The following is a 12,210-nucleotide window of genomic DNA, read 5'->3' on the forward strand; positions in this document are numbered from 1 at the left end:
CAGAGAAAAATGCTATATGAAGGCAAAGCTAGCAACTCTCTGTTACAGTCAATAAGCTGGAAAACAAATGCTGAAATACAGTAGGTCAGTATATTTGGCATCATTTGAGGCTTTAAGACCACAGAGAACAAACTTGTCAGTTTGCAAGGGGAGATCAGTGAAACAATGAAAAGAACTCCCACTGGAAATATGGCACAAGTTTTTGTGGCACTGACATAAAAATACAGTAACAAGACTAAACCAGGAGTGACAATATTTTGTAAAGGCTTTCATCCTTCATGCACATGGGCACAGGCAATAAAGGCAATACGCTTTGGTTTGGTGGTTGGAGGGGGTGTTCATGGAGATTGTTGAACTCAGAATGATAAGGACTAACTCTGTATTGGGTCGGCAGTTTGTTACAGTTATTAGCAACAATGCTACGGGGGAAACTAAAACTAGGACCTTTAGCAAAGGGCAGGAAGGGAGGGAGCAGGGGGTAGGGTGGGCTTTGGTTGGCCAGGTGAGGTGGAGGAACCTTGCAGACTGTTGGAGGGGAGGTCAGGGTTGAGGTTGGGAAAGTTATAGAGTAGCCAGTTAGCCAGTGCCCGTGCCAGGCAAACCAGCTGAGTGCTGCTCACTAATAACATGGCACTGGGCTGGACATGTCACTTCCTGAGAAGCAGTCATTGCAGGATGAGAGAAGAGAGACAAAAGGGGAGAAAGGAAATTAGTTAATGATTCATGTATGCGAGTTACTTTGGACTTTCTCAACTAATGTCATGCAACACCTTGCTTCTTTGCGTCAAATGACTTTCTTAATCGGCTCTCTTGATAATAACCAACCCCATTACTACCAAGCCGGGGAAAACCTCTTACTACGATGCAAGGTCCTGTTTGGATGTGAGGGGACTTGGCAAGTAATGATACAGGGTGTCCACAAAGTCTCTTTACAATTTAAAAAATCTATTACAAAAGCAATTGATGAGATATATTAATCAGATTTGTTCTATGTACTCAGTGGTTATCAAAGTTTTTAATAACACCTGACATCAACGACCTGAAGCAAAAGATCACTGATGCCATTGCCACCATTGATGAGGCTCTGCTACAGTGAACATGGCAAGAAATCGAGTACCGTCTTGATGTACTTTGTGCAACTAATGGTGCCCGTATAGAGGTGCATTAAATGAGGCAAAAAAACTTCAATATATACTCCTCATTTTGTAATAATTTCCACAGATTTGTCTATTTATTTGCTTTTGTAATAAATTTGTTAAATTGTAAAGAGACTTTATGGACACCCTGTACATCTCCAAGATGAGATTTATCATAAGCACATACATAAATGCTATGAAAAACATAAAATGTTTAAAAATATATTCAAAACTTGCTACTAGCCTGTGAAACTGGACCACAAAACAAACAAACAAAACAAAACAAAAACAAATGCAGCATTTGAATGTGTGCAGTTTTCATAGACATCAGTTTTCATAGAATATAGATATCTTCATGGGCCATGGTATCAATTTGTTAGTAATTTTTTTTAAAGAAATAAAGGGAATTACATATACCAGTCAGAGAATTAACAGTGCATGAAAGTATTGTGGATACTTTCACATATTCACCACCTCTTTATAGTGAAGGAATACAGGTAACTTATAATTTTCGGTTGTATTGTTTACTGTTTTATGTACAACAATCTGTTGCAGGTACTACCTGAGGCACTTTTTCGACTCTTGAGCGAACCGCACCATCTTTGGGGATGCCATTGTGACCAAGATGTCCTGCATCGTCCCTTGGTACAGACCAGCTGTCCTGGGTCCCTTTGCTGCAAAACAGACTGAAAACAGGTCCCAACTATTAGGAAACATTCTACATAAGGTTGTAATACATTAGCATTGCTGAAGAACAAATCTTTGACATTCAGCATTTTTAGGGGCAATCATATTGATCAATAAACAAGCCAACTTTTAGGACATTCATTAAAAAGCTTAAGACTGTTTAAATGTTTAGTTTCAGGGAAATTGGCAGCAGCCAGTGATTGATTTTTGATACTAATGCATCATAAATCATGATCATGATCAAGTATATCCCATTTAGTTTTGGTTTATCATACCATGTACTAGTGTGTAAATAAAGGGATATGCTATGTGTACTACAGGTTACCTGCGACGGTATCCAAACATGAGGAAAAGAACACAGAAGATGATGCAGGCCATGCCGATATGAATGCCAATTATGATGCCACTCAGAGAGCCCTCTCCATCCCTGCAATGACACTGGGTTTTCCTTCCTGCTGATTAAAGACAGTTTGAGGTGAGCACTGTAATTCCATCCTCATAGCACACAGCTTACATGATCAATACCTGCTATGTATGCTGCCCGTCGTTTTTGTATTAATGTACAAAAATAACTGAATAACTGTACAGTCCAGCATACATGTATTAGCATTTTAAGACCATTAAAGTGATTAGTCCACAGAAACAGAGCTATAAAGATAAAAAATGAAGGACGCAAGCATTGCTGGGTCTTAAGTTAACACTAAAGGTGCTCTTTGGACAGATCAGGTGCTTCAGAACTCATGTGATGTGTGGAGTGACCATTTTCTTGAATTGTTGATTATTTTCTCAATTGTAAAATTTAGGTCTTTTCCAATAACTCCAAGGCACACTGTACTTGTCCTCTGATAAATTAGAAGCCTTTATTTTACATGGCAAATTAATAAATGAATTTTGCATGACAAGCATTCCCTAAGACTGGATTGTGGACTAGGTAAACTAGGTAAGAGTTTTGGGTCTGCATTCCAAGTTTACCATTTATCATGCAAAATATCTGCAAAATAAAATAAAATAAAATAAAATAAAATAAAATAAAAAACTGTTAGTTTCTTTATTCAGTCAACTTTCTATACCAGTGCATTTTTCTTAAAAGCACATTCAATTATATCATAATACTTTTCCTTTTATATCAACGGCAACTTTTCAAAATCATTCAAACAATTCATTGCCAATTCATTGTGTATTCAGCACTGTGATTGGATTCTATAAGAAATGATTTACATATGATATTTGATCACAGGTCAGATTAAATTGTCTCATGGGTTGGCCCCAGCCTCTGGGCCTTAGTTTGCCCCAGACTGGTCACATGGTTTTCATTTCAAAAGTCAAACCGTAGTAATGTTTGACAAAATGTGTCACAGCTGATACAGGATTCCAGTTGTAGTAATTGCAGCTTCAGTCACGAACATGCAGTCATTTGTCACCAGGAAGAGAAATGACTGCAGCTTGTGGCTGGGAAAACATATTCTATGAAGCAGTCACTCACCAGTGGTTTGTGCAGCTGTGCCTTCTTCTGCCAGTGACACCAGTCTCTTGGAGCAGTCACTCTCACCATTTCCATTGTAGGCAACCAGTTTAATTTCATACACTGACCCCGGTTCTAAAAGAGAGGTCCCATCAATATCAGTCAAAAGTTTAGGTTGAACTGAGTAGACACAGTCATTTTCAGCACATTTATACAACCATTCATACTCGGAAAGAATACTTCCTCTTGCTGCTGAGCAAGGGGAGACTGCTACCCCTGCACTTTCCTCCATTATGTTCGACCTGTTGTGGGGATTCAAGCCAACAAAGCTCTGTCTCCTAAAAATTACATTCTCATACAAATACAAATACAAATTCTCATACTTTCTCATAAAGTGCATTCTCAATTACATTTCAAGGGGAACGTATTTTGTCATAGATTAGCCTTGTAATCACTTAGTCTGATGTCCACATGAAGGTAGGGTGGCAAAATCTGTGACAAAATATGTTTCCCCCTAAACATAATGAAGAATACAGTTTAGTTGTATGGGAGTGTCATTTTTAGGAGACATGGTTGACCAAAAACAACCCTTCAACATCAGCCGCTCACTAGTAAGCTGCATATTCAAAACAAGAATGAATCATTTGGTCTTTTAGCTGTAAAAAACAGTGGGTAGTGTTTTCATAATAAAGTCTGTGGATTCAAATATTTAAAAGTGAAATATTAAGTATATATAGTCAATGTTGCTACTGTTGCAAGTGGACTACCACACATTTGTCCATTTTGTAGTGATTCTGAACTATGCAGAGGGTCTCATTGCCCACAAGTCTGTTATCTGTCAACAGAGTGTATGTTAAAGGGTTAGCATGGAACACTGGAATTATAAATTGACAAATGAATTACAAATGAGAAAATTTCTTTCTTGTTCTCTCTGTCATCCCTCTTCATCACCCTTGTACCCCGTCTGTCTTCTTGGCTTTATGGATCACTGTTAACTCCAGCCCCAGCTTCTCATTACAAGAAGAGAGATTCTGAACTCATTCAGTCATTCGCAACAATCCATCTAGTAATTTTCCAGAAAAAATCTTCAGCATGCCTTTCTTACTGACAAATAGCAAAAAATATCATATTGGTCAGTAAGCAGAAAAAATCACTAAAATTACTATAATTTGCTGGCCTTCAGTACAATAGCTATATTTTTGTTTTCATGACCAGCCACATGCAATGGCAATGACAAGTAACTCCGCTACATTATGGACTGATGCCTTATTGACATTCAACACACTGCTGCGTCAAACACCACAGGCATTAATAGCTCTTCTCTTTAGAAAACCTCTTCAGTACATTTTCCAAATACTGGAGATTTAGGACAACAGCTGTTAAACATGCTTACAGGCAACAAAGGATTCCAGAAAATAGATAACCCTGCAAAGGGCCAGGTACATCTTAGCCACATCTCCCGTTAAATCACCAATCTACTCAACCACTGAATTCATTATTTTCTCACAGCAAGCTATGACTGTTTCTTTTTCCTCATTCGATTAATTATCCTCTGTACCTCCTTCTTTATTGTTTTAATGCTGACTCGCCAAACAGTTCATATTGATAGACTGGTGCAAGCTCCTGAGACACAGCATGACACAGTCACTATCAGTCCATGATACTTTTTTGCCTTGAAAGTTGCCTGTAAAGTAGCTCTTCTTAACCCCAATCATACCATAGCCTGGGAGTCACTCTCGACCCTCCCCTACCAACAGGAACTGGGGAGCTTGGATATGTTTTCTGAGATCGCCGTTCACTGAGAAACAACATTTGATGTCAAAACAAGTTCCTGGCTACAATAAAAAAGCTTCTGCCAGCTGAAAACTGTAAATAAATACACACAAACTGTCATATTTTATTTGATGACTCCATTACACTTTTTGATTTTGTGCCTTGCCAACTTTATTTATTCAGTGAAAAAATGTGTGGTATTCTTTGGACTATGGCAAGCAATGAATAGGCTAAAATTGACCGAGTACCGCTCTCTGCTCCCAGGATGTCTTGAATGCAGGGTAAACCTAATCTCAGTTTTCATTTTAGCCTTAAACAAGTAAATTGCACAGGTGGGGACCAGGATTTTCCTCATCTTTCAACACTTCTAAAGACATTTGGTCACACTCACCAAGATGAGCGATGGTGTGGGCGTTGATGTGACAGGGCAGCTGAATTGGCCCCTGGTAGTCGGCATGAGGCACCCGGCGGTAGGACAGCCTGAAGCCCTCAACCTTACCAGCCTTACTGGGAAGCTCCCAGAGGACCTGCACCGCACTGGAATTCATCACCTTTGTGAAGAAGGTGGGATTGGTTGGCACTGAAAGAAGAATGGAAGCAGAAATAAATAAATAAATAAATAAATAATACTTTGCCCAGGATAAGAAGAGATTAGATGAAACATTATTGATCCTAATAGGCAAATTTGGTTCTTTTAGCAGCAAGTAGTAATAGTATTTAGCAGGAAAAAGAACACAAATTTGCACAAGTAAAATAGAAAGTAGGCAATAAAAACAATGGCAAAAACAATGAAGCAATAATTTACACACCTATGTTGATGTGCACATGTATGCTGCCAACAATTAATGGAAAGAGAGGGTGCAAAAACATGTAGAAAAGAGAGAAGTTGCTACAAGCTCTTACAGGGCTCAGCAAAAGTCTGACTAAAATACAGTGTATGGAGGGGCCGATGGAAACCCTGAGAGGGGGTGGACATATCCTGATTACAAAGGCATCAAGTGGAAAAACAAAGTTGGGGAAATTAATTTGCCACATTGTCCAGACCAGAGTTCAGCAGTATGTTATGCCCTTACCGCCCCCTAGTGTTGTGGCCACCACAGTGCTGGACTGCTGGCTGGCTCCCAAATTAGAATATGCCTTTAGGTAGATGGAGTAGGTGGTGGCTGGCTCCAGGTTGGTGAGGTCATGTTGAAAGGTGGTTTTACTGACAGCTTCCTGCAGCTCACGGCTGTTGGGCTCTGATACACACAGACAGACATCATTAGTATAGCGCTATTACCGATATACCTTTCTTTTCATTGCTATGCCATTCCTGCAGGATTTATGAAGTTTTTTGTGGTTATTAAGACTTAAATTGCGTGATTTTGCAACATGTGATTTGCTGTAATATTTAAGGAACTGATAAAAAAAAAAAATAACAAGGAAAATTTGCTGATATGGCACCAGAAATACATACCAATAATGGGATTTTTATATTACCTATTGAATTAGAGTTGTAAATGTAAAAGTAAAAATGAGCATATGACATACCACAGAAACATCTCAATCCCTTAAACTAGTGCAGAGCAGTTTAAAGGATTAGTCATTTGCATGACTGTGTTGCATCACAAACAATAGCCATAATTAGAAGAAAAAAACCCTCCAATTAGTCCAGTTCCATTTCTTTTTAATTGTACAAATCAACAGAACGAGCACCGCAGTCAGTCCACACACACACACACACACACACACACACATACACGCCCCACCCGACACCCCCAGCCCTAGTGAACAACACGTTGCAGTATAGTTTGGTGGTAGATCTCCTAAATTCAGATTTGAATAAAGTTTGTGCTAATGTCTTTGATTAATATAACATTTAATATAACAGGTTTTTGAGATTTATTTCTATGAAAATATTACAGGTTATTGCTTCAATATGAATATGTTTTTCTTGAGGGAAGCTTTGCTGTTGTTCAGTTTCTTTCAATGTGAGGTAAGTGGACAAACAGTTGCCTCCTCAACACTGTGAGTGTCCTGAGACTCACCGCCAATCTTGCGTATGTGCAGGACGTAGCCGATGATGTTGTCGGTGACATCGGCAGGCGGCTGGCTCCACGCCACCTGCAGGGCGCTGTTAGACAGGACACTGGCTGTCAGGCCCTGGGGGGAGGCTGGCAGGTCCTTAGCTTGAGCTACAGCCAGACGTGCGCTGGCCTGGTTGGTTCCAGCACTGTTCTCAGCAATGCATTGGTAGATGGCTTCATCTTCAGAGCTGATGCGTGTCACAGCCAGGGTGCTGAATGGAAATACAACCTGATCAGTACAGCACACATCACATTCCAGCAGGCACTACTAATACTAGCACTGCATGGACACAGTAATGTAAGTAAGTATGCATGTAAGTAAGTAAGTAAGAAAGTAAAGTTTAATAAATGAATGAAATAATTAATTAAATAGAAGAAGGGGGTTCATGGATAGGGACTTTGGTAGAGAACCAAAGCCAAGATCTACAGCAACATTACATCTAAAAGAAATTATGCCACATATGGATGGTAGTTCAGCAAACCCCTACTTGATTAAATTAACTCCCACATGGGTAGATTCTAGGAATGAATGCAAACCGTCTGTACCTTGAAAAATAATAGTGCTGAAAGCAAAATCTAGGACTACAATAAATTTTCTTACAGATTTCTTAAGTGGGATCATTTTGAGTGATTTAAATTAAAGTCAAATTAAACCCCTGACACTCACTTTGATTGGTACGACTATTATGATAGCAACTCCAATAAATTAATTGCATCACAAAAAAAGTCTCTGAACAGCTCATTAAGAACCACTGTTTTAGTCCAAACAATCAGCCTTAGATATGATTTTGCATGGAATTGCTTAATTGTCCAACAGTAAAGTCTTTGTGTATGCATACTTGTGGTTCTTAGAGTTTTTTAAAGTTAGAAATTAACGTTCATCTCATTTCAATTCATTATTCTTTAATTTCTTTAATTATTATAGCTTAAATATTCAAATGTAGTTCAAACATTCTGTGCTTTAAATCTTTTTTTTCCATTGCCTGAGAAAATCATATAGAATGATGTTTTAAAAAAATCTGTGTATATTAATTTTAATTTTATTTTATTTTACTGCAGCTTCTACTCTTATAAGTAACGGATTTTTCTATTATTTCTATTATTTATGGTGTTGTTTGTTGAGGTTTCCCTACCTGACAAGAAATGCATCCACACATGTACATATTCAGCATGCATTATTTCTCATTAGGGATGCACTGACCAGCACTCATTTTAGTCCTGTGACTGTCTATACTGATGGTTAGGAGCGGTGGGGTTAAAACCTATTATCAGAATGTGCTGCCTTTCTGTTAAATGAAATACAAAGTAAACCAAATTATTTCCCAGAGCCCCTCAGTGCTGTGTTTTGTCCCACCTGTTGTTATTGGTCAGCTTAACATTATCTCCAGGGGTCAGGACTTTGCCGTTCTTCAGCCAGATCAGGTGAGGCTCTGGGACGCCCTGGGCCACACAGGTGAACACAGCACTGCCCCCTGCTGGCTTGGAGACAGACTGTGGCCACTGCAAGAACTCGGGAGGAGCTAAAGAGGAGGAGGGAGAGATGAGCAGAGAGAAGACTCAGAGATCAGACTGGAGATTCGAATCACTTTTATGAGGAAGTAAGAGAGCACATACTAATAAAACCGTGACACAAATAATTCTAAAAGTAGTATATATTCCAAAAAAGAAAGAAAGGAAGGAAGAAAGAAAGGAAATTTACAGGAACTTGTAACTTGTAGCTTGTGTAACTTGCAAAAAAAAAAAAAAAAAATTAAAAACTGATAGGAGGACAATTGATAGAAATAGCATATTTAACAATATCAGGTTTCTTGCATTTAGATGCTGTTAGCACCTATAAGAAATTACCAGAAAATTACTGAAAAATATATTCATAAATAAATAAATAAAATATAGAAAAAAATTACTGCTTTTCACCAGCACTTTAATAATACTTTCACAATTTTTTACACACAAGACATCTGATGGAAATTCAGCATAATTTATCTGATGCTTGTTGAATGTCTTATAGCATCAACAAATGATCCTTCTTTTGACCCCTCTTGAGCACACACACACACACACACACACACACACACACACACACACACAGGCACTGTGCTGATTCCAGCCAGTCCTTTGCAGTCATGGGACAGATGCAAAGTTGACTGTTCTGCCTAACACCCGGCTCAGTATTAAGCACACATGAATATATATGCAGGGATACAGGCAGTACTCTCTAAGCCCTAATTCCATCCCTCTCTCTCACTCACACACTCACACTGCATCTCATTGATCTCTTGACACCAGCACCCGCTGTAGCTCAGACCCCCCACACACCACCCCCACCCACCGCTGCCCATTGTTGAACTGTAGAAACACTGGCGTTAATCTGGAGGGTGAAGTTTCAACAAAACGCCTATTTCATAAATCAGTGGAGCCAGGGATTTGTGTTGTCGCTCTTGTTTTTGAATGTGCCTGGACAGAGATGCACTGTTTATGGCCTCCATCACAGGGGGAAATGTAGATGTAAGTGGGAGAAGAACTTGGGACTTCATATTTAGGGAATTTGGTGAATAAACAGCTTTTAATGAGTAGCATTGCTCTTTTGTAAGATTTATTGTTATATCACTTTGTTATACCCATTTAGTCATGTAAAGAATGCTTTCCCACTTTTTATTTGGAATCTCATATCTAGGATACTTAGCAGCTGTATTTATCTGCTTTTAAAAAAAAAATGCATTTAAACACTGGAATTTTAAGGAGTTTAAGTACAATATCTAATTTTTGTGGTTCAGTACAAGTTCAAGGCTCGTGTTTCCTTCTTTGTCAATGCCAGATCAAGGATCATTCATTTGTGTGTGCATGTGTGTGTGTGCGTGTGTGTGTGTGTGTGTGTGTGTGTGTGTGTGTGTGTGTGTGTGTGTGTGTGTGTGTGTGTGTGTGTGAGTGTGTGCATGGGCACATGTTTTCATTACCAGGGGGAATAGCTGTCCACCCCTTCATCTGTTCAGCTGTCCCACCAACATGATCTAAACTGTCAGGCGTCCTCAGTTGACCATTCAACCAATCCATACTTGGTATTGATCAGCTATTCTTTCGGTCCCAGTCTTGACCTTGAGTTTCACCATAGGTCATTCCTCATTAGGTTTGCTCCCTTTGTTTTCTAGCCTTTTTGGGGGTGAACTGGGATTACATACATCTGTCCCCTCTGCAAATCTGCACCTATGGATTTTACATAGCACTACAACTTGATTTACACAAGAACAATTCAATCTGTGTGATCCAGGCTGGGTGGCTTTCCGAAATCAGATGTTATTTTGCTTGACATTGGGCCACAATATGTTTATTATCTTTAAATTCAGCCTATTTTGAATCCTAAATGTTTGGTATCTACTATATGTTGTGTGGTCTTTGTGGAACATGGGATTTGCTGTTTATCTTCATCAGTGTGTATGAGGGGCTTTGGAATCACTTTTTTGTGGAAACAAAGCTAGATCCTCAGAATTTCCCATCTGTAGTCAATATTTTTTTTACAAAACCATTACTAATATTTTTCATGTTGTTTCACTTTTCTTACAAATTAAAGAACTACTTTAAATGATCATTTTTGTGTCTTGATCCTAACTATAGCTAGACAAACAACTGTTCATATAATTACAAAAGTACAAATTACAGGAAGTAGTGTAGTAATCCTGTTAATTTAATAACAGTTACCTGTCATTATTTTTTTCTGTTAATTTTATAATTATTACATCATTGGGTTTTATTGCACTAAAAATGGGAGGGTGGCTGCAATCTTCTGTTTTCATAATGTATTTATAACCAAAGTCCCAATCATATTTCACAACTCAAATGTCATCTATTCACACATTTTGTTATTACCTACTATACTACGCTTCAAAGGGGATGAATTTGAATTCTGTATTACATTATCAGGTGTCCCTGCCTGAATATCAGCTAAAAGTTTACACACAAATAGTGACTTCTAAGTTTAGACACAAATTTATAAGTCACTAGCTGCTATATGCTGTAGCATCCCTCAAAAACAAATATACATGCATCCTTAGAAATGAACAGTAGATGTCAATAGAGATATTCATACAACCCTCCTGGTCGAGGCAGATAACTGCTGACCCAGAGCCGGGTTCTGCTCGTGGTTTTTGGCCCTGTTTTAAAGTTTTCCTTGCTACTGTGCTTGCTATTGAGGGAGATTTTGGTCCATGGATTTGGCCAATATCTGTTGGGTTTCTGTACAGCGCCTTGAGATAACTTTTGTTATGATTTGACACTATACAAATAAAATTGAATTGAACTGAAAGATTGATTTTTCTCTGTTCTGACATCCTATCATTTAACAAGTACACTTTTGGTTAATTCATATCTATTCATAGTGTGGGAAATGTTTTCAGGACATAAAGCATTTGTGCTGATGTTCATATAAAATGTGTGAAAGGAACCCTCTCAGTGGGATCTGCATCATAAAAGCTTTGGAACCCATCTCAGCCTTCTTCCATAGGAAAATATTTTCTTGACAAAAACCACCAAGGGGTGGTTGAATATATTTAACGCACTATTCAGAAAGCAGCCATCTCCAAAATGGCCAGTCGTCTTTTGTGTCTCCCCCTGTGTGATGACATCACGGTCACCCTCTCCCCTCTGCTGGGATACCATCCATCTTCCAACACCCCCCCATCCCCACCACAACCAATGAAACCTTGAAACCACACCTCCTTTCCCTTTCAACTTCCCTATGTTTCTGTCCATTTCCCATTCTTCACCTACCCCCCTACCCTGAGTTCAACTGCTTTCAGAGCAATATGCCCCCACCCCCACCCCTGCTCCCAGTACTCAGGTCAAGGTCCAGGGTCAGAGGTCATAGGTCATCTGTCAACCCCCCCCCCCTGCCCTTCCACCCCGCATTGACTATCTAGTCCTCCTTCCTCCCCTCCCTCTCTGCTCCTTGCATCTGGTCTGGCCTCCCCTTGTCCTCTTTGTCCCTTTATCCTGACCATGACCATGGACACAAACCAGCAGGCAAGCAGAGAGATAGACTGTGTGAAAGTTCAGACCTTGCTGGCCTCAACTAACCTTCTGCCAGCAGCAGCCG

General features: G+C 39.2%; 1 protein-coding gene across 1 annotated transcript in view; it reads right to left on the reverse strand.

The window, feature by feature from the left end:
- Window positions 1-576: 576 nt before the first annotated feature.
- The window catches only part of LOC115367321 (immunoglobulin superfamily DCC subclass member 3), a 32,562-nt gene continuing 20,928 nt past the window's right edge, over window positions 577-12,210 (reverse strand). Inside the window, exons 7-14 of the mRNA XM_030062992.1 lie at window positions 8,479-8,644; window positions 7,086-7,336; window positions 6,132-6,296; window positions 5,450-5,638; window positions 3,307-3,420; window positions 2,149-2,278; window positions 1,699-1,822; window positions 577-654 (exon numbers count right to left, since the gene is read on the reverse strand). Coding sequence (XP_029918852.1) covers window positions 577-654; window positions 1,699-1,822; window positions 2,149-2,278; window positions 3,307-3,420; window positions 5,450-5,638; window positions 6,132-6,296; window positions 7,086-7,336; window positions 8,479-8,644 — 1,217 coding nt within the window. The remainder of the gene's footprint in view (window positions 655-1,698; window positions 1,823-2,148; window positions 2,279-3,306; window positions 3,421-5,449; window positions 5,639-6,131; window positions 6,297-7,085; window positions 7,337-8,478; window positions 8,645-12,210) is intronic.

This window comes from Myripristis murdjan, chromosome 11 (genome assembly GCF_902150065.1).
Source record: "Myripristis murdjan chromosome 11, fMyrMur1.1, whole genome shotgun sequence".
Classification (NCBI taxonomy): domain Eukaryota; kingdom Metazoa; phylum Chordata; class Actinopteri; order Holocentriformes; family Holocentridae; genus Myripristis; species Myripristis murdjan.